Below are 23,365 nucleotides of genomic sequence, written 5' to 3' on the forward strand. Positions count from 1 at the left end.
GTCACCTTTAAAACCACAAGGTAACCAACGGATTGGAAGAAAGGAGTCAAGCCCCACAAGGCCAGCATGTGAAATGAACAGGTATTTTTAATATTAAAAATAAACCCATCTGAGATCAGGGCCAAAAGTGAGAAAAGAGACAGGACTGACTCATCCTGAGAACAAAAGCCAATGGGGGGAAAAAATGACAGAGTGTGTTCTCACTCACTTTGGTGGCAGGATAGTTCCTCTAGCATTAAAAACATTGGCCAAGAATGAATCTATAGCACTTGTATACTAATAAAATGTAAATTGGAGTAGAAACATCAGAAAAAGAAGGATGAAAAAAACTGGCCAGGCTCTTTCTCTGCAGTCCCGAAAAACACCTTCTTAGACAAAAGCAAAGGGGAAAGAAAAGAACTAATTGAAATGTTGGTCAATCCCCAATTATCTTTGCCCATGAAATTCTTTGGCATCCTAGAGCAGGGGAGGAGAGACTGAACTGCTCTAGGATAGAGTTGAGGGGAAAAAATAAGATTTGGTGGTTGGAGAGATGGATTAGAAACCAGCCCCAGGACTGTGCCTGTGTCATCTCTGTCCCTGCCTGCCAAACTTCGATGTTATCATTTTGTCAGTTGAAGGTTGTCTTCTTGTTTCAGGAACTCCAAATTGCCAGATGTCTTAGAACCTTTCATGGTAAGAAGTTTGCTGGTACCATTTAGACTTGTGTAACACAAAACAACATAGTAAAGGAAATAATATTCTAGCTTCGAGGAAGTATCTGTTACTGTTCTGACTACTACCTATCCAAGTCTTTGAATACTTAACCTTTCTTACCAGGTAGGAGGTTCTCTGTCATAATCTGAAAAAACTTTCCTAGACAGTAAACTAACTCTTAAGCTAAATGACAAACCGAGACAAAGCAAGGAAAATGGAGAAAACCCCAAGTTCCACAGTTTTTTGAAGAGTACTTTCTAGCAGAGATAAAGTAGGCATCGATGGGCCATTTTCTTGGCTTAATAGCTGTGGTTCATCCTGTCCCCTAAGGAAGACCCCTAGCATGGGCAATGTGCATGGACCCCTGAGAGACGGGCAAGGTACAGACAGGCAGCGGGGTCCCCTTTTTCTCCCTTGTATTTTTCCAGATCAAAGAACTGGGACTAGCTAAAATATAAATTAAAAACAAAATGACAGAAAAACCCATTCATGACTTTCTTTGTTTTCCAAAGAATTGTCCACAAAAGTTCTAGTTGGAATAGCTAAATGGGATGCAGAGGAAGAGTGGAAGGCTGGGGGGCGGGGCTCTGATTTGGAAGAGCCCCGCTGGATGGTGGGGATCTGGACTCTGCAGCAGTCAAGATGGAGGAAGACACCTTCGGGGATAGCACAAGTAAAGCTACCCAGATGGGCCACCCACAGCCTTGGCTGGTGGAGCCCAGCTTGGGGGAAGGGCAGTCAGTGCCTGGTGGGCCACAGAAGAGTCAGGATTGCTATTTTTTGTTCTTGCCTTTCCTGTAAGAATTCAGGCCCACCATCATGCTGGCATATGCTGAAGGCCAAGGGATTTCATAGACATGTTGGGGTCAAGAGTGAGTTTAGAAAGTTTGGGCCCAGCTCTTTTTACAACTGATGTTATGGAAATCTCTTCCTAGTGTGAAAATCTACTTTTTAGCTCATGACCTTCCATTTCCCAGGTCAGGCCCACATTCCCCACGAGAGCAGGAGAGAAATCCAGGCCAAGCTGAGGTAAATTGATAGTTCCGTGTCTCCAAGGAAAAGGACATCCACTGGCACAAAGCATCGAGTAAAAACCCTTTTAATAACAAAATAACATTCACGACGTAGCTACTTCAGTTGTCTGGAAAACTCAGCTTACACTTGATTCAACATATCACTTTCCACAAAGTTAAAAAAAAAAAAAGACATAAAATGACATAACAAAATATACCTCAAGAGTTATAAGACAAGTCTTCTTGGCAAATGCTAGTGAGCCAGTCCCATGTCTTACTTGTAATCAAAAGGGCTGGGCACACTCATGTCTCAGACACTCCTCTGTTACTTTGGATGGAAAATGCATCTGAACCTTGTATAGATACTACAATATCTGTATCAAGAGAAACAGTGGGTTTGTGAATGTGAGGAGAACTTTACTGAAACAAATATTGATTTGGTTTATTGTGGAAAACATATAAAGCTTTCTGGAAGATGCAACACTATTACAATCATTAACTGTCTTACAAAAGCCGACTTAAAATCCTTGTATCCATTCCCATCTTTGGCAGATTAATACAGGGAGAAATTAAAAAGACTATTTCAAAGCTTTCATGATCACAATACACTTTATAAGGCCAAATAAAAATGTTTCTTTGTATTAATGAAAGCGAACTCCCAGTATATTCTCATTGACAAGTAATATGAATGCTCTCCTATTGGTGACTGCGAATATTTTGCATAGCAGACGGTCGCTTTCCCACCACTGTGTCCTAAGCTGCACTCTCCCATGCAAAGTGAGCTTGGCAGTTGATTTGGCTTTATGTCAAGCATATTGGTTTGGGAAATAGGTGTGAAACTTGAGAATGGATCTCAGAACCAAAATATAAGAATGAACAAGTTTGCCCAATCCAATGCAACTGAAAAAATACTTTTTGAGATATAGAGGCCTTAGAGTAACTGGGGAGTTTAAACCAAGAGGGTCTTCCTAAATTGGGTTTCAAAACGACCTCTATCCCCTTTAGGACAGATGTGACATTGTTGGGCGGGCAGGAGAGAGTACGTTAGAGTCACCTCTGACTCTAGGGAGGAAGAACCATGATATGGCTGCACAGGTGACGTTATGGGGAAGGGCCATCTATTTTTGCCCAAATCACTGGAATAGTTGGTGGAGTTCTCCAGGAGAATGGACAAAAAAAAGGAGAAACCAACCAACCCAGAGAATAATTATTGATATTGATACCATTTGAGTTTCTACTGGGTATGACCTGATAACAAAATATTAGAAAAACCAAGCACAGCTGAGGTGGCCATTCCCAAGCAGAGACCCGGGAGAGGCAAGAACTGGATGACTCTGCTTCTCCACAGACATGGCCAGTTAGGTCTGAGGTCATGAACATAAAGTCAAAACGACTCCTTTTAGCGGAAATTAAAAATGCAGAGTTGAGTCGTTTTTCATTGCTTACTCCCAAACCCCTCTCATACAGCACGAGACAGTTGGGTTATGAGGATCCTAATCGTGGACTGCAAGTTGGCCAACTCAAACTTGGAATGACCTGTCTCGTAAAATTTGAACTCAATTTGATCTGACTCCTTTTGAAATCCCAACAGATGTAAAGGTATTTTTGAGGTGAAATGTCCTCAATAAAAGCAATATTACCACTGTCTGAGGCTGAACTGTGTACATTTTCACAGTTTAATGCATACACAACTGTTCCACAACTGCTAACAAACGATGGGCACCCATGCATAAATAAAGTCCACTGAACCAAAGGGGAAGATCTAGTTCAAAATGAAATGTTGCTATTAGAACCACAATGCATCACACTGCTAATTTTTTAGCCTCATGCATAAAATTATAGCACTGATTGGCAGTTGCTAATTATAATACTACACTGTTAACACAGAACAATTAATTGTTCAGACCAAGTAGCACAAATGTAGAAAATAATTTCTTTTAACAGAGCAAATGAACACAGATTGTTTCTTCAGCAAAATATGAAACTGTAAACTTTGGGCTCATTCTGCAACTTTCCCCAATCCAGAATAAATAAAATCCAAAGGGGAAAAAAAAGAACATACATTTTTAAGCGCACCTTTTTGTCTATTACAAAAGCACAACCTAAAACGTATAAAGCTTTTTTTTCTTTTTTCTTTTTTTAAATCACAGTTACCAAAAGAAACAGTGAATAATTTATTACATACGCTATAATAACATTACTCTAAACACTATTATCTATGAGGTATATCTGAGAAAATTCGGTAAGGAATTGCGCGGTCTGCATTGCCAACATGCCCAGGTTCATATTAAAGCTTTGGAACCATGAAGAACTAGAAAAGGGAGGAGGACAGGGGAGCGGAAGGAAGAGACAGAGAGAAAGAACCTTTGGTATTAGTACAAATCTTGTTCTTTGCAGGGTTGCATTGCAAAGCACCACAGTACAATAAGCCCACCAAATTACTGTATGGAGGCCCAGTTGAAGCTGAGGTATTCACAGGAAGGATTAAAAAAAGCACAGAGAGGTCCAGACTGGCTAAATCGTTGCTTTGGTTCAAGCAAGGCACTCGTCCCGTGGTTATGTCACACTTTGCAAGTGAAGCATGAGGCTGAGGGGGGATTGCTGAGGAGGGGTCTGCCAACTGGGGATGTTTTCTGTGTTCAGGCTGTCATTGCTCTTTAGGTCCCCTCTTGCAGGCGTCTGGCGGTAGGAAGGCGGTGGTGTTTGCTCGGGGGGCGCACTCTGCTGCTCCCCATCAGATCTTCTTTGTTGTGTCTCCCAGCTACTCTCAGAATTCTATTTCCAATAGGAGTTTGGGGAGAAAGCTAACACCATTTGCTGTCTGGAAGGAAGGGCTTACGAGTTTGCCATGTATAGTGGGAAGTTGGAGCTCTGAGCTTATCTGGGCAGGAGAGAACTTTCACACGTCAGTATGCTGCTTGGAAAACTACAGAAAGGGATAAGTGTTCCCTCAAGTCTGTCCATCTGCCTTCTAAATTCCTCTACTAGCAACACTCTGCCAAGGTGTGGAATGGATGTGTTGATTGGTCTTTTCCCTTCTTAGCTTCTATATCTAAATGGTCTCTTCAAAAGCTCAAAGATAACTATAACACGTGAAATGCAAAATGCCAGTACTCGATATAGAGGCATACAGATGACAGGGAGATCTTTGCATGTGTCTAAACCCCATCTAGTCAAAAGCTGAGAATGACTCATTGGCTAACAAGTAAATCACTCTGATGAATGGATCTGAATAGTGATTTAACCATTTACTGAAATCTAAAGAAGACCAATTAATTTCATGAGTAAGAAGGGAAGAGAGAAGTAACTTTAATCATTTCTTAATCTGGCCTATCTATTCCTCTGGAAATTTTGGGGTCATCTTTCATTTACGACAATCCTTTAGCATCCAAATGATGTAAGGTTTAATCTTCTCTCATAAATACAGAGTGGACCTAGAAACAAAATACAAACACCTACAGGTCAAGAGAAAAAGTAAAAAGCTAAACAGCTTAAATGTCACATGTGCAAAGAGTGATCAAATTTCCCTTCTCTGATACTGACCTGAAATATCCATAACAGTTAAAGTCATCAGACCAAGAACAAACTTTCTCCCCACTGAATGAAAAGTGTATATATATATATATATATATATATATGACACTTTGTAATGGGGAGCCCCAACCGTGATCACACTGAATCAATGTGTACTTTTGGGGCAAAAACCTTTCTATGGGCCCTAATATTTCAAGGCTGGCCACCTTTACAAGTAACTGACCACATGTGACTTTCTGCTGAGGTTCTAACTAGACAGACACTGAAATAAATGCCTGTGACTGTTTTTACCGACTGAAGATGTTAAGGATTGCCACCTTCCTCTTTGCCAACGTGTGGCCCATCTCTGGCAGAGGTAGCTCTGAGCAATGGGTATAGCACTGGAGCGGGAGGCAGGAGGCCTGGCTGGGCTTTGCCTCTATACAGCTATTAATCTCAGCTATTTCACTGCTCCAGGCTCTGTAGGTTGGACTAAATTTCTAAGGTCCTTCCCAGCTGATTAGATTTTCTATGGTCCAGTACTGGACATATTTACTGTGGTGGCTCCAAAGCAGGGACAAGGTCATGGCTAGGATAGAAGGCCACTTCCAACCAGTCTTCTTCACCCATTTGGAACTGGAATTTAAGGAATGCAATCCAAATTAGCAGCATCTAAACTTGCGGTGGGGACAGCGAATAAATGAGAAACACAGAAAATATCCCTTTCCAAATTAGCAGCCGCTGTCGCATAGATAATTCTTTCTTTGGGATATCTGAGCTGTGGCTGTACATACCATATGTCAGAGAGAATAGTTAAAATCATAAAAGAGCACAAGCAAAATGCAGACCGCACAGAGAAAGAAATCTTTGGTATCTTTGGTGTCATCAACACGATTAAAATTACAAATGGAAAAAGTCAGTGAGGTAGCCTTCTTTGGTTCTCACTAGAAATAGAAAGTTTTTCCTTTTTTCTGCTTTTTTTTTTTCCTCTTTTTTTGTTTTGTTGTCTTACACACACAGAGTTCATCCTTGGAAGCAGCTAGTGTTAAGGGTTTCTCTCTTTTTGCTGTTACGATTTTTTTTAAATGTATTTTTTCCAGTCTCTGTATAGAAGCCCCGAAATCCAGGCTCGGGAAGCAGGGTCTCGGCTCATGTTTTCTGAATGTACACGCTTGGGTTGAATCGTCATTGCTTGTCCACCAACTTTGCTCTGTCGTTCTGACAGCGAACCAACTGTAGTGCTCTCTGTCGTTTTAAATAAAAAAGATAAACTATACAGTGCACCTTTCGCAGATGCCGAATAAGTTAAATAAATAAGTTACACTACGAAGGCTCTGCGGGCCCCAATAATTAGTAGGTGAAGTTCGCCTGGTACCAGGTGGGGCTGCGAACTTAAATAATTTAATAATTGTTGTTTAAACTATTTTCAAAGTTAATTCAAGAAGGAAACATACCTCAATTCTTTTTTTATTTTGTAACTTGTATTTCTTCCCTGTCTGTAACAGAATTTCACTGCTTTATAAAGCAAACTAACCTTCAAGAGAATTCTAAAAGTGATCTTGCATCTCCGATGCACCACTGGTCTAGATTTTGATAAATAAGCACGAGGAGTAAAATCAAACTAAGGAAGGACGATTAAACAATTTCCCAAATCCTATACATTTCTGTACTAGAAACTAATATAAATAAATTAATTACATTAATGGTACTCAGCTCGTTGCGTCAAAACCCAGAAAAGGCAAGGAAAAAAAAAAAAGTGTTTCTTTAGGCTGTCTTCTTTTTTTGATGGACAAAATGTATAACCCCTCTCGATGAGGTTAAATGAAAGTAAAACAGGAATTAGAACCTCTAAAACTTTCTCATTCACAAAGACCATTTTGATGAGAGAAGCATGAGAAATAAATCACCACTTCCCCCTTCTAGCTAGCGCAGCCCCCCACAATACCACGTCACCATGGTGTCACCCCTGGAAGCCAGAGCCCACTTTTTCCCTATCAGTTTTTTCCTTCTTTTTCTTTTTTTTTTTCTTTTTGTCCCTTTTCAGGTCTTTGGATTTAGCTTTAGTGATGAGAGATCCAGAATAAAGCTATTCAACCGAAGTCATCAAGCATATGTATCATTCTTACACAGATGATTAAATAATATCCAAGGTTTTCTTGAAAGTTGAGTTTATCTTGGATGTGCCCAAATGAAAGTAATTCCAAGTGTTCGCAAGGAAGGTGCTGGGATACTTTTCCTTTCCTGCACTTTAGTTTTCAATGTTACAATAAATAATGAAAACATTGTACATTGCAGAAGTACCACATACGTGTTAAACGATCATTGAAAATTTATTGTAACAGATGACAGTGTGTATGTATGGAGATGTCTGTGCAGTCTCGACACACATAGATAATGTGTGTTGTTTTAAGGACACCTATGAGAATACATGTCGAAAGATGCATCTAAATCTGTGTACACTCAAGCTGACAGACTGTATAAACTTTAGGCAAATGTATCTACCAAGGTTTATGCTATTCAAAATGCCTGTTGCTAATAATGGAGCAGAGTGGTAGACTTCCATGGAATGAACAAACATGTAGCGATGTATTTTTTCCTATACACATTTTCTCTACTAGAAAGGTATTAGCTGGTTAATTCCAGTCATCGAACTCAAAAACCCATAAGGAAAGATAAGGAAAACTTGGGCTCTAGTTTTAACTTGCCTCGGACTGTCAGAGTCATTTCGATATCTAAGAACAATGAGCATCTCCAGTCCCTGTGGGATCCATGCAAATAACTCATCAGCCTCAGTTATAAGCTTTGTGTCTACCTATGTGAAGCCCTATATTTTAATAATTATTATTGTATTTATAATGCATTCTGAGACTTTCTAAAACAAACAAACCCTCCCTTCCCCTGGCCCTTAGAAGGAAACAAATCATGGGTAGAAAATAGATAGAGACATCCATATTTAAAGCCAATGTCACTAACTTAGGATATTTATACAACAAATTCAGGCGCCCCTTCTTCCTTTAGTAAGGATTTTGTAGCCGTATTTAATAACTAGACTCTCCTGCTGTTTTAGAGGTGACCTGGACTTAAAGGTACAAAATTATTAAGCTATCCAGTCTTATAGGTAAACATCGGAAAGTTATAGGCACCAGCTCTGTCCCTTCTCCGTCCGCCATTTCTCACTCACTCTTCCTGCTTAGGCTACCAAGTCTGACTCACACAACAGCAGCAGCAACAACAACAAAAAATCAGCTCTGATCTGTTAGGAATCGTGACAGTTATCTTCACAGTGCTTGTGTCTGGGCCTTGGGGTCATCCTGAACCACGTGTATCATTTTTTTTCCCTCTACTTTTTCATAGAGTCCATTATTATTCAATAACATTGGAACCCGGCCTGTTCTAAAAACTCCTCTTTTACAACTTTCTGAAAATTAGAGTTTACCACAAAAGGATGTTGTCATGCCACTGCTTAATGGTGATCATACAAACACTTCTGTAATTCTACCAGCATTTTCAAAAGTGGGGAAGCGTCCACCCTTGAATCCAGGTGGTAACGATTTTTAAAAATCTGTTTAACTTTAATTTATTGGCACTAATAGATAGGTACCCAGCAGAGATAAGGTAAAATGGCTGATCATATAAAAGGTAAATTATATTTGGCTTTGAAATACATTGGCTTTGACTTACAAAAATGCATGTAGATACATGTGTGTGTATCAGAGTTACTGTCCTAATTTTGGTTTTATTTTAGCTAGAAATGAAAATTAGCTTGAATTTCCTAAACCCACAATTGCCAAGAACCTGTGGGAAAAGAGATGCTACAGAGGCAGTACTCTAATCTCTACGGAGAAAGCATCAACCTGGGTCCTTCACGACTCATTCTCACCTGTACCTTTAAGTGGTACCACCTATACACTATTTTACGTTCTGGAAAAGCCTTTAATGTCAGGGTTGAATTTTTATTGTTGTTGCTGTTTCCCTTTAAAAAAGAAAAATTTCCTAGAATGAAATAATTATATCCCCAGTACTAAACAAAAGTAAAGCAAGCCTAAAGGAATAGAGAAGGGTATTTTTCCACTCAATAGCCTTTGGATTTCTGTTGCCTCGAGAATGTGAGTTTTGATTTAGAACCATCCTTTCAACTGCCCCTTTCATAACTGATGGCTGAGGCATGCCCCAAATTTTTCCTGGATGAAGGAAATGCATCCTAAACTATAGCCAAGACCAAACGGTTATTTTCCCTGAAATTATTATAGTAAGTTTTTAAAATGCTTGAGGAAACTCATAGGTCAAATTCTATTACCTTTCGATTTGCAGGACTTTTTTTTCTTTCAGATTTTTAACAAACTGAAATTCTGTAGGGCTTAAATTTTTGATACGTATATAGATACATACATGTATTTATGTATGTATGTAAATAATGTTTTAAAAACAAGCATTTCTCTCTGGTGTGACATTATCTGGTATGAGACATTTATCAGAAGTCCTTGGAAGGAAGTTCTTGCCTTTTTAACATTATGACATCTTCCTCAGGTCACCAGGAGACAGAGGGTGCATGTGACTACACCTGGCTGACAGTGTTGAAATCTCAGGCTACAAAGGCAGCCTCTTCAGAGGATGCCAGAGACCCAGATGCTAAGGGCCAAGGAATCACTAATGAAACCAAGCAGGCTTGGTTCCCCGATCTCCTCTCAATAAGAACCACCATTTCCATTGGCCACAAGTCACAAGGATCCATTTGGAAATACACAAGTTGAAATTCATTCTTATCAACCCACGTGGAGCATTCCCTTGCTGAAATATGTTTCTTTTTTTTCTTTTCTTTTCTTTTTTTGGTCATTCGATAAAGGAGACATGAAGTATGAGAAAGAGACAAAGAGACACAGAGAAAAGTTAAGGAACATCTCCAGGGAGGATGCATTACAAAAGCCATGGAGAGTCACATTCTTTCATAGCTCCATGGCTGCTGCCTCTGCAAAGGGAGACCCACATGGTGGGAGCAAGGAGGTGCCCAATGGACAATGGGCTCCCAGGGGTGGGACTCTGGGACCCTCCTCAAACCCTGCTCTTTCCAGGACTGAGGCACTGCCCCCTACCCACACCTGCAGCACTGCCTCCCCCTAGTGCCAGCCGTGGTTGCACACAGGTCTGTCTGCACGAATTGGTAATTACCACCCTGAGGAAACCTGATCAACCCATTGTAATGAGAGTTGGACTTCCCTCGGAGAAGTCTCTTTGGTGGATCTACTCACTGAGGAAAATATGGAACACCCTGATGGGACAGAGAAACTCCTCGAGAACCGAGTTCTGGGCTGGCCTCACCTCCAGAACTAGTGGGAATGGACCACTGAGCTTCCAAGTGGCCCTGGCCCAGTTCTAGGCCAGGTCTGCTGGATGGATCCCACTTGCCACCTTGATAATGGTTGAGGCATAGTTTGGAGATGACTCCAAATACAAATAAAACACATTTGCACCATGGATCTATTTATCAGCAGCTTAAATGCTGAAATACTTAAACCTGACTTTCAATCTTTCCCAGGAATTTTTTTAAAAACCTGAATACTCCAAATTATCCACAGTGGCAAATGAACTCTGGGATGGCATGAAAAATGAGCAAAATTCTGAACTGAATACTTAACGAATGTCAAAAACAAGACATGAATTTGGACAGCAATAATTTGGGGTTATCACCAATGTCAAGTTGAATTCATATATGTGTTCATATATTATATATATATCTTCTTTAGAAATGCAACTTTACAGCTGATTTTTAAAAAGCTAATAGAAAAGTAGAAACTGGCAATTATTTTCACATGTTGCCCCACCCCCCCAACCCCTCAAATGAAGCCCTGTTAGATATAGTGATCATATGAAGACGAGGTTGTCAATTCCTCTATCAACTCTTTGGTTCTGTGGCTCGGGTGAGGATGTGTCATCACGACCCCTAACCCTGACCCTCACTCCCTTTCCCTCCCCTGATGGTGAGACTAAATACAGAAGGAACCAAGTCTAAAAAATAAGCAAAGAATATTCAAGTGACAGCATTATTCCCCACACTCTACGGAGCAGAGAGGAGAGAAGCACTCAGTATCCCAACATCTTAAACTCGGAGTCCACGGAACCTTTTGAGAGATTCCATGTTGGGGTAGAAAGCCATAAAACAAAATTAAAGGGAAACAATAAAATCAAATAAATGACCTTTTCCTTTTGTTGCTCAGAAACAAAATTGATTACCTTTACACAGATCAATGGCGTTATTAGCATTTTAGCCAGGCAAGAGGAGATAATGAACTGAAACAAAAGGTGTGAGAAATCCTCATCTTTGGTATTGTAGCTGTTGAGGTTTCTGTTGCTCTGTTCCGTGTTCTTTTGAAAACTGCATAGGCACAAATTAAAGACAATCTTCAACTTTAAGATTACTGTGTGAGTTGTCAAATGAAGCAGCAGCCACTGAGGCTCTTCCTTATTTCGATTCTTGTCTCAACCCTTTCTTTAGAATCTGCTTCCAAAAAATGTCCCAAGAGGTCTGTTTAAACACAGTGTGTCTCACTGTTTTTGTTTTTGTTTTTGTTTTTGTTTTTCTGGCGTGCTTCCTTCTTGGTGGTGATTTTCACTGATTTATGTATTTATTCATCTTAATGGGACAGTTTTGTTTGTTGCAGAAGTAGGTGCAGAAAAAGTTTCTTTGGTTTCGATTAAATAATTCATAAAAAAGTCAGTCTCAAGTGTCTGTAAAGAATCACTGCAGCTTTTGGCTTGCTTTGAACACCCCCATGGTGCCCACCTGGGGCCATTCACTGGTAAATATGCACATTGTGACCTTTGCAATCTTCCAGAGTTCCGTGGGCGCTCTCCCGCTTGCTGTGGGAAGGTGACAGCCAGAAACCAGAGCTGGCGTGGCAAAGCCACTCCCTGGGTGGCTTGGCTAATGTCCTTGGTGTAGCTGGTCCACTCAGCTTGATGGTGAGCCAAATGCAAGAGCTGAATGCCATTCGGAATTGCAGAGGTTTTCTGATTTCTAAAAGTAATCACAGTATTTTTAGGCTAGAAAATGGCAAGTAATAAATGTCTTTGGTTTGCAGAATTCTGCTTCTTTGGTGTGCTGTATTTTCTCCAGTTTTATTCAGCTGTTTTGCTAGGATGACTCAACAATGGAAGAGACTTAGGACTAGATAACAGTAACATGGGCGATGGTTTGAATTATTTATTTCTTGCTAGAAAACACTGAAAATGTCCCTACCAATGGGATGGATGAGGGAACGACCCAAATCTCAAAGACTGAGAATGAATTACGAGGTGGTCAGAATGTACAATAGGAGGAACCAGGTGACTAATAACTAAGAAGGATATATTAATGATCTAAAAAAATCTAGATCTTTTAAAATGCTGCATTTGCTCCATGTACCGTAACAGTTAAATTGGCCTCCTGAGTGTGCGTCTGCATTACGTACAAACAGAATTTGTAGCAAACTGCAAAATGTGCTCGAAGCCATATTCCCAACGATTCCCTAATGACTTCACAGTCGGCGTCTTGAAAATCCAGATGCGGTGAATCCAGAACCTTCCTTCCTTCTCTGTTTGTCTTCGTTGTGCTTGATACTTTGAGCTCAAGTGAACTGATTTGTTGTTTTGATGGATCCAAGACCACGTGAGATTTCCAGGAGGTAAGGAAAAGAAAACTGTACACTGAATCAACTTAAAGCTTTCAAAACCATTTAATGAAAAGAAACCTGAGTTGGAAAAACAGGTCCTTGGATTTTTTTTTTTTAACTTCCATATTTAAAACTTGTGCTCAGTAATTATCAATCTGATGTTTTTTTATGTTATGGCTGTGAACTTTGGCGTACTGTGGTATGATGAGGCTAAGCACTTGGAAAGCAAATGAGGTCATTCTGGTTGCTAGAGTCTCCTCTTAATATAGCATCTTGGGAGCCCAAACTCAGGCTAAATTCCCACTGTTACTTGTGGGGACTCTGACTGCAAGAGGTTCATAGGACCCAGACTGAGACTGTTGACGTTTTAAGCAATCCTGAGCTTGGCTGACACCACCCTGAAATAAACTTGCTCCAGGAAGGCCCCATTTGGTTTTCTGGGACGCTTAGCATGCTCAGAGGACAATGTCCGGTTCAAAGAGATTCATTTTCAGCTTGCACGTGGACTCCATAGCCATTAAAAACAAACAAAAAAACACCTGGCCTATGATTACAGCTAGAATAGAAGTTTCTTTTCAAGAGAATTGTGCTTTCAAATCACCAGTGAAGGGCCCCAGCTAAGAATCCGGTGTCTTTTTCCTTTGTGTTTTCATTTGGTATCTGTCTTCCTCATTCGGAGGTGACTTGTGCCCAACCGGGTCCTTCCGTCACGCTTTGGTACAAGTGCTGGAGGTGGACGAGGAGCCCCCTGTGCTCAGGTCGTCCTGCCACTTCTCCAGGCTGCGGCGCCGCGCGTTCATGAAGAAGTTGCTGACGGTTGTGAGCTCCAGGCCCAGCTGCTGGGAAATGGTGATCTGCATCTCTTTAGATGGGCGTTTGTTCTCCTTGAAGATAGCAAAGAGTGTTCGGCGTTGGAGGTCAGTGAACACCAGGCGGGATTTCTTCTGGGAATTGTTCCTGTCTTTATTTGGTTCTTGCTCTTTGCGTTTGCACGCTGGAAGGGAAAAGAGAAAAAGGAGTCAGTCCTGGCACCTGAGAAGGTGACCCATTGAAAACACTGACAGAGTCATACGGGGGCGGGGGAGGGGGTGCTGTAAACTGTTAAACTTTATCGTGCAAATTGCCCAGCTGTCGATAACCAGGCTTCCCAGTTCATCTCTGGGTGATAGAAGGCATCAGTTAGTGGGAGAAAGGAGGAAACAGCAGGGCTGATTTAGACAGCCTGGTTTGGAACCAATTGCTTTCATCTCCCCCCTCGCCTCCAACACACACACAAGCACATCCTCAAAATTCTTTATCTCCAAAATCAGGCGCTATGAGACAGTGATGACTCCAGGCTCCCAGGGGAAGCCTGATTAGGCGGTTCTTTCATATTCACTCTCTTCAATTGTTTACAGCTGAGCTAAAATTACTTTCTAAAGTCGAACTTAAAAGTGTGTAATTTCTCAGAATCAAAGCTTGTACCCACGTGACTCAAAAAATTGTTAAAAGAATGAAATTAGAAGTGACAGATGACGGTATTACCCTGACCCAAATCCCCTACTTCCAGACTTTTGAAAAATCAAGGAAAAAAAAAAAGAAAAAATAGAGAGAAGGACTATGAAAATATTGGTTTAGCTAATTCTAATTTGGCTAAAACGAAGCCAGTCCAGGAAGGCAAGGGCTGAGGGTGGTAGAAGAACCCAAAGTTACAACGACAAGACCTTAGGGTCCTAGAGAGGGCAATTAGTATATGCAGAGTCTCTGATTTTGCAGATGTGTATCCAGCACATTAATGTGTCACTACCTCTGCCTTACCGTACACGTTCTAGAAAGCAGGGATCAGGTCTGTGTAATATTCCCAACTGGCTCTTTCTGGGGCCATAAACATAAATGAATGCTTGAGCTGCCGATAAGTGGTATCCTGACACCTTCAGGAATGTATACTTTACAGATTTAGTCTCAGAAAACAGACCAAAATTGAACCTTTCTAAGGGCTAAATAACACAGCACATACAAATCACAAATTTCAGCAGGAGAACATGTGTTAAAAATTACTGGAAAGAAACCCCAGCTCACCCAGGGGTGTCAGCAGCCTCGGCAGAGCTAAGCCGGGGAAGGCAAGGAGGGACCAAAGGCCTGGCATCGGGCACTCTTCCCCGAAGCAGATCCTGCTGCTCATTCCGGCCCCACGTGGAGAATCTCTTTGCCCTGGACTGACGTTGCCCTCTCAAGGCTAGCAGTTTGGGGTGCTACCTGGATGCTTTCCCATACTTCTCAAAGCCTTGGTTTGCAAGTGTCGCTTCCGATCCCTGGGCCAGGGCATTTGCCGCTTGTTGCATTCTGAGTGAGCATCCTGTGCTGGGGCCCCTCTCTGCTGCAGTCTGAGGACCAGGGAAATAGCCTCTGATGGGTCTTAGGATGTTAAGCAGAGGACCAACCCTCACAGAAATGATATTCTGGAAGCTGAACTTCCCCCCACCTAGCTGGCCATCTTCCCTGGCGGTTGCTGTCTGCCATAAAGGAATCGCTCCCGAGATAAATGAAAAGTGACAACATTATGCTTTGCTAAACGTTTTCTTCCTGACTTTTCTTTCTTCCATTTTGAAAAATAAAAATAACCCTATTATCTTTGAATTTTAAATACACACATGCACACACAATTTGTTTCCATCTTAAAACCCGTTCCCCTGGGAGGTTTGGACTTCTCAGATAAGGCCTGCCCCGCTGCAGTGTGGACTCAAGTACCTTCCTTCCTCTCACAGGAGTCCCCCAGTAATGATTTCTTCTTTGCTCAGATATGCGAGGACCTCACATTTTTGTCGGATGCCTGTTTACCATAACCTCATTTTCACATGTCTTCTCTTGTCTAATCTCAAGCCTTCCACAACAGTACTTCCAATCTTTTGGGGGCACAGGAGTCACCTGGAGAGCTCGTTCAAATGCAGTCAGCTTGGGCTGCGGCCTGAGAATCTGCATTCCTAACAAGCTCCCAGGTGATGCTGCTGGTCCACAGGCTTCAGATTGACGACCAAGCATCTACTTGGCTTCTAAAATCTCAGAGGAGCACCTTTCCTGAACAGAAAGCTCTGGAGCCCAGACATGCCTGAATTCAAATCTGGGCTCCCTCGCCTACGAGACTCGGGACCTCGGCAAATTACTTTACCTCTCAGTGCCTGTCATCCTCATCTGGATAAAGGAAATGATGGTGTTCACGTCTGTGAACCGAAGTGAAGTAACATTATGTAAATTCTCCCTTTTTGCCTTCTTTTATTGGAGTCCCCCAGTCATCCTGAGGTAGATAAGCAGGCAGAATTATTTTCATTTTAAAACAAACTAAATGGAGACCCAGAAGGGTAAAGGATTGACTTGAGATCATGTTCCAAGTTTGCTGCAGACCCAAGGCAAGAATTCAGTCCTTCAGTTTCTCTATCTTTCTCTGCAGAAAAGGCACCCAGCAGGGCCACCTCGAGCCCACCTCCAGAGGTTCTGATTTTCACAGTGTGGGGCAGGGTTCTGGAATCTGTGCTTTTACAAGCCTCCTTGGGTTCTTCGAGACATGAGAGCCATTGTGCTTGACCACACGGCCACTCAGGTCCCCAGACTCTTGTCCCTGCCCCAACCCCCTGGGACACCTGGTTCCAAGCCTTCATCTGGAGGATTCTGAATAAATACTGGGGTACGGTGGTCTCCTGGACAGATATCTTCTTTAAACAGTGGCTGAGGTTCTCTGTCGGTTCACGCTCCTTTGGATTAACCGTACTTTGCACAATTTTCATATCGATACTGATTATTCTTCAGATAATGCTTTATTTGTGCTTTTCATAGGGTGTTTAGACAGTGTTGGTGCAGGTCCACTTTGGCCTATCAGATTCTATTTGTAGATTGTGGAGTATATGGAGATTATATATGTACACGCACAAATTTAGGAGAAAAATGTTAAAAGCTTAATGTTCAGCAAACCGCAGAGAAAGAACAGATCAACAGACCCTGTGTATGCCTTCCCAGCAGCGCTCCGAAGCCATCGGAATCCATGCCAGCAAATGCCAAGCAGCAGCCTGTGGTCTGCGAACGTCCAAGTCCAAGAGCCCAAAATAAGGAGGCTTGATCCTTACAATGCAGTGCCACCCCACAATTCTGGGTGTGTATGTGCACGCGCACGTGTGCACAATATAAAGCTGCTTATTTCTATATGTTTCAAGAGCCAGGTTCGCGCACCACCCCGACAGTTACAGAAATAACAAACAACACTCACAGTATCCACCCCATGAATGTTACTCAAAAGCAATTGGTTAGGAGCTGAAGGAAAATAAAAACGAGAGGGAGAACACCTACTTCGAAAGTTGGAGCCCGATCGAATGATGTCTGGAAGCTGGTATGAGGTTGTGAACCTCAGAATTTCTCAGAACCACGGTGTGAAGCCACCTACCCCATGGGCACAATCACTGTACAGTCAAATACCCACTTCTAAACAGCTAGGAAAGTGCCCAGTAGTCCCCTACGACCCAGGAATGTGTGTTAGAAACCCAACAGACAGTGGGTGTTTATCAGTGGTGTGGGCAGATCCAGCTCTGCCAGGTTCCAGTGACTTTACTGGGTAGATTCTGCCACTGGAAGGCATGAGGTCACTTGGATCTGCCGCTTCTCCTCCCACTTGCAGGAGAAAAGCTGGGGGCTGATGTGTGTACTGCAGGGTGGTGACGTGGGGTATGGATGCGAAGAGCCCTCAGCTACTCCTGACCTCCCTCCCCTCTCTAGGTGGGCCATAGACTTTGAGAGCTCATTCCTATTTTAAAGATGAGGTGAAATAAAGCGAGGCTACCTACCCAGGCTGCAGGGCCTCCCCACTCCCTTTTTTTGGCCAAGAGCAACATTAAGTCAGATCGGGACTGCGGCCTGGGATCTGGGCCTGGTAGGTATACACAGACAGAGACATCTGTGATCGCTAACAGTTGGTTCCTGTGTAAGAAACACAGGGTCCTCGGTAGACAAATTTTTCAAACCGCTGGGTTCCCAGAGTGAAATAACAAGAGAGAATTGTCAAGGCACAAGCCCCCTGAGATCTGAGATGCCATGCCAACTCACCTCTTTTCCGGGGGCCTCCATGTTTTTCTCAGAGGGTCAGAAATAGGACAAAGAAAATGCATCTCTAAGGGCATCCCACACTCCGCAGCGGATCGTTCCAAACCAGAAAAGAGGACAATTTCCCTCCACAGCTGACTTTTCTCCCTGCCTCCAACCCCAGCTTCCTGCACAGTCAGGCTGTTCTGGGTGTCCTCAGGGACTCAGCTGTCCCCAGACATCCAGAGCTGCAACTGGCCACAGCTCTATACAGCACCCACGTGAGAACAGCACGAGGGCCTGTGGGCAGGCACATGGCAAGGCTGTCGAGTGGGGGTGGCGCACCTCGGAAGGGGCTGAGTCAAAGGGAGGAGAGACAGGGTGAGGGGTAGTGGCAGAGAATGGAGAAAACGATGGGAGGGCACGACCGCGAGCCAGCAGCGGGGCGAGCATGGTCTGAATAGTCTCCAGGGTCAGGAAACCAGCCTCCTTTGGCTCGTCCTCTCATTTCTCATCTTCTTGTCCTCCCCTGCTTCCGTTCAACTTGTTCCTTTCTCGTGAGCTTTCCGGCCCCTCCCAGTGCTGCAGGAATGCAGAAGCCTTTCCACCTCTGCCCAGCACTCGCTTCTCTTCCTCCAGCCGCCCACGTCCAACCTCACTTCCTGCACAGACCAGGTTGGCACTGGAGTCCTGCAGAAACGGACTTTTCCTTTAACCCTGGAAATCACAAGCACACAGGCCAGAGAGGCCCTCACACAGACCCATGGGAAGGCGAGTGGCTGAGCCCTGGAAATGAGCAGATGCCTGTCTTCGCCAGCAAAACTGGGTGTCTGCTAAAGATGCTCTGGGCTGGGCAAGAGGGAGCCAAGCCTGAAAGGGAATTAGGAAGGTCCAGGCAGAGGATCTATCTTGGCTGGCTTCCAAGGGCCCCCAAAAAGCCAGCTGCCCTCATCCCCAACCCCCTGCACCCACTGGCTGATGCCGAGGGCTGCCTGGTTTAGTGTAATCCGGTCACTTGTAGGCTTAACCCCTGCCAGACTGACAACCTGCTTCTCCTGGGGAAGGGGGCCGTTTTAAATTCTCCACAGTCATTCTGCCCTTAGCGTGAATAAGAAGGGGCTTTGAAAGAAGGGAGCGGAGGGAACTGAGGCCCCCAGAAAGCAGGTGTCCACAAGGGGGCAAAGCAGCCCCGTGGAGGGAACTGAGGCAGACTGACTGCAAAACTGACCTCAATTCTTCCCCTCCCAATATCTATACCCTCTGCACAAGGTGAAGTTTGTTCGCTTTTTCCATGGACTGGCCCGGCCCGGTGATTCACCTCAGCGAACCCAATGTGGCAGAAGTGACAGTGTGGCACTTGTAAGCCCAAGCCTCAAGAAGCTGTGTGCTTTGTTCATACTCTCGGACTCTGCCTGGCCACCACCGCAGGTGCAGGAGCGAGCCTGAGACCACTTGAGCGTGGCCTGGATCAGCGGGGTCACCCAGCTGAGCCATAGGCTCCTGTGCAAAAATAAATGTTCATGGCTTGAGGCCACCGGTTGTGTGGTTCTGTGTTATGTAGCATTATTGTAACAATAGATAACTGATATAGAAACCCCCCTTTGCTTTCCGTTCAGGGCGTGGGGTCAAATGTAGGGTAAGAAGCCTCAGCTGGACATCAAGACCTGGTTTCAAATTCCACGTTGGCCACCTATCAGCTGCATGACCCTGAGGCTCAGTTTCCTTGTCTGTAAAATGGGGTTACTAATGCCCATTACTCTGGACATCAAGAGGTCAGCCGTAATGCGTGCCACACAGTAGGTGCTCAGTAAATATAAGTACCCTTCCTCCACAGAGAAAGAAGATGAGGTTAAGAATTCATCATTTGAAATGATTTTCCAATACTTAGTGGTAGATGAACTTCCCAGGGAGTTAATGGCAGATAAAAGGTTAAAGATTTTTGTTTTCATTGCAAAGTTGTCTCATAGCCAATTCCCAGCCTCGGAGGAAGGTAAGGCTGCGATGCGATGCGTTTTTACATACGTGTCAGTGATCCTAATAGGCTTTGGACCATTGGTGTTTCCTAACATCACTAATTTATGTCTAAATACATTCTACGTATGATGGGTATTGTTAGCCCCTAATAAATAATGCACAAGGGCTCTATTCTCCTTGCATTCAGTAAACACTTTCCCTGAATAGTTCAATGTGATCTCGCCGGGGCACGGGGTGGGGGTGGGGAAGAAGTCATTGGGCTGTGCATTTGTCAGCACTGACACTCAGCCTCGGAGTAGATGCGTTGGGAACTATGCCGAGGGAGAATCATTTCCATCTTTCAGCTAGAGAGCCTGCAGCTGCCTTCTGACCAGGCAGGGCCTATGCGAAGGGGGAGAATGACCCTCCCCAGCAAGGGGGCTGGAGTTGTGTTGGAAAGTCAATGACAAAAGCAAGCTCACATTTGTATCTCCAGCCTTGTCCCAAGAAACGACGGGGTTTTGAGGTAAGAAGAGCAACAACGTCCCTTTCCTTTTCTGCTCTGAAGAGGTAGCCCTTTGGGCCTGACACAAGAGCAAGCCCATGGGAGAGGCGATGGCGTCCAGAACACCCTGCTCCTGGAATCAATGTGCTTATTCGAGAGCTTTTAAAATCATAATCGGATCCCTTCCATCCAAACAGAGAGGCAAGAATAGAAGTTACATACCTTTCGAATGTTCAGGAAGCCTCTGATGTTGATAAATCTTAGCAGTGCAGGCTTCTCAGGCTGGTAAAGGGGCACGTGCTGGCATACTCTAACGGGACATGGAGAGGAGGGTTCTGACACAGGAGACTTGGGGCTCAGGCTCTAAGCATGTCCATTGGCCACTAAGGGCCATAGGGTGCCAGAGGGTGCCACCAATCACCCACCTGGGAGGTGGAATTCTTGATGAAGGGGGAGGGGCTGCAAGGGACAGGATCTTTTCAAGTCGTCTGGAAACTATAAATAGTTCTGTTAGATGCTTTGCAGTTTTCCCTGCTCCTCTGTGATTCCTGACCTTATTGTTGAAGGCCACCTTGGTCCGGACTACCATGGAGTCAGTACCATGAACCTGCCCCCTGAGAGCTCAACTTTAACTTCACTCTCATTTCTCCAAATGTCCCTGGCTGAGTTCAGACAGGAAACTTTAATGGCTTTGTCTCCAGGTCGGGAGCTGGTTTTCCTCACAGACCAGATGCCAATCCACTCAGGCAGCGGAGCCAGTGACATCCAGACCAATGTCCATTTGGGGGGCAAAGAACAGAGACTAGGAAGATGGATCGTGAAAAATGAACTTGAAGCCATTCTTGGTCATCGGGGTTTCATCCCTCCCTTTGCTCCCTTCTAACTGTGAGCGCAGGCAACACCATAGCGAGACAAACCGCTAAACCATTTGGCAAATTATCCTGACAGCCACGTGGAAGGCACTCAGGCTGAACAACCTACGTGCCTGCGAGAGTGCTGCTGCCCAGTTAATCAGAGCAACTATCACGGGAGGGGGATGTGGGAGCAGGACGGAGACAGGAGAGGATGGAGAAAGAACGAGAGAGCAGGGGGCCACGCACGCATGAGAACACGCGCAAACCCCTCATGCTGGAGACTCCAGAAGGGGGCCGTGTCCGAAGCTCAGAAATGCAGAAGCCCAGGAGACTTGGTTTACACCCCTCCCACCAACGCCCTAGAATGCCTGAGTCACCCCTCAGGCTTCACTTTTGACACAAGGCAAATTTCTACCCATCTGGGTTTCCCTGCCGTACCCTCCCCTCTTCCTCTCATTTGGAAAATGCGGATGATAAATGAAAAACCTCTGCTCTTCCTCTCCGCCCTGCCCCTGCCTTCACTCGCGCGTGGGGAGGGTTATTTGCAGGTCGGTCATAGGAATGTCACAGGAATTCCCCTACGTCCGTTATCGAGTGACAGACAGACAGCCACCATTCTCTGTTTTAGGGCCTCGAAGACATCCTCTGAAGAAATCGAGTTTTATGTCCTGTCCTATGTTTGCTTTCAGTAAAAAAAAAAACATCACTGAAGGGGACTGAGGAAATGGGGGTCCTTTTCCTCAAGAAAGTCTGCCAACTTGCTTATGCAGAGGCGGGGACTGGAAAAGTGGCCCAGGGTGGCCCAGAGGGCGTACTGCCCGGAGGAGGGTGTCAGACCTCTGCATTTCGCCAAAGCAGTGCTCCAGCTGGCCCTCGCTGGCAGGTTCTGCCCTGCGGAAATGTGCCTTCTACCTCTGCTTCCCTTTTAGCAGAAACCCTAAGGGCAAAAGGGGAGCCCCAAGGAACAGGTTGCTGAGAGAAGGTGTTCCAAATCAGCTGGTAAGACCGAGTCATACAGTGACAGGACTTTGGAGACCATTTGGTCCCATCTTTTATTTTAGATAGAAGGAGACTGAGGCTCTGAGAGGTGATGTGATTTGCCCGACACTGACCACAGCTAGTCGGTGACATAGCCCTGAACATGCAGATTCCCTCACTTCTGTTCCAGTGGGGCTTTTATTAGAAGAACTCCTCTGGAGGCTCTCAGCCTTTGACATCACAATTCCTGGTCATCTGTTCTGCCTGTGAAGAAGCCCGGCAAAGAGAGATGCTTGGCTCTGCTGCACAGCCGCATGCCCGTCAGCTACGCGGGAAGCTGTGAGTTGCTATAATATTTAACTCTGGATAGAAACATCTGGCTTAAGAGAACCTGGTGCAGCCTCTCTTAACTTCCCACTAAAATCGTCTCAAAGACCTAGAATAAAAGATAAAACTCACCAAACTGCACACTAGGAGTGCAGTCAACCTGTATGGGCCACCAAGGAAGAATTTCTGCCTAACACAAGGCCAATGGAACTGGACTGAAAAATAACACCTGGATTCGAAAAATAACACCTGGGTCCTCTAGCGGTTCAGAAATTCAAATGAAGCAGCCATCACTTGACTCGACAGGTGATGCCTTTTCAAATAGCCAGAGTACTGTCCACTCCTCTCCACAATCATAACGCTCAGAAAACAATTGGGCACAAAATGGTATGGTGTGTGCGGGTGTGTGAGTGTGTGAGTGTGTGTGTGTGTGTGTGTGAGTGTGTGTGTGTGTGTGGAAGAGGGACACTAGCGATGGTAGATCACAGCCTGAGAAATGAGAAATGTAATTTCTCAAGGTGCTCTGGGTAAGCGTAGGGACAAGAGAAGGCTTTGCTGTGCAGTATATCGGGGTCAACGCACACGCTCCATCTAACCAGCTTGTCAGCAACCTGAGAGTGGACGCAGGAGACGAAGCTGTGTCCGCCCAGCAGGGCCAGATTACAAGAAAGCTGGTGAGATGCGAGGAGCTGGGTTAGGTTTATCAATCAGCAATTTAGTGCAGGTCTGAGAGGGCGGGTGCACGAACATCCAGAAAGGAGGTCATGAGGAAAACGACCTTTCTATGGACCATATCAGGCCTGACTGAGTCTCATTTGAGAATGAAAAGAAAAAAAAAAT

At 44.3% G+C, this 23,365-nt stretch overlaps 1 protein-coding gene across 1 annotated transcript in view; it reads right to left on the bottom strand.

The window, feature by feature from the left end:
- Positions 1-1,779: 1,779 nt before the first annotated feature.
- Positions 1,780-23,365, bottom strand: part of ONECUT2 (one cut homeobox 2) — a 48,447-nt gene continuing 26,861 nt past the window's right edge. The window contains 1 exon segment of the mRNA XM_039840938.1: positions 1,780-13,862. Coding sequence (XP_039696872.1) covers positions 13,576-13,862 — 287 coding nt within the window. The 3' untranslated portion in view covers positions 1,780-13,575.

This window comes from Pteropus medius, unplaced genomic scaffold, assembly GCF_902729225.1.
Source record: "Pteropus medius unplaced genomic scaffold, Ma_sr-lr_union100, whole genome shotgun sequence".
NCBI classification, from domain to species: Eukaryota; Metazoa; Chordata; class Mammalia; order Chiroptera; family Pteropodidae; genus Pteropus; species Pteropus medius.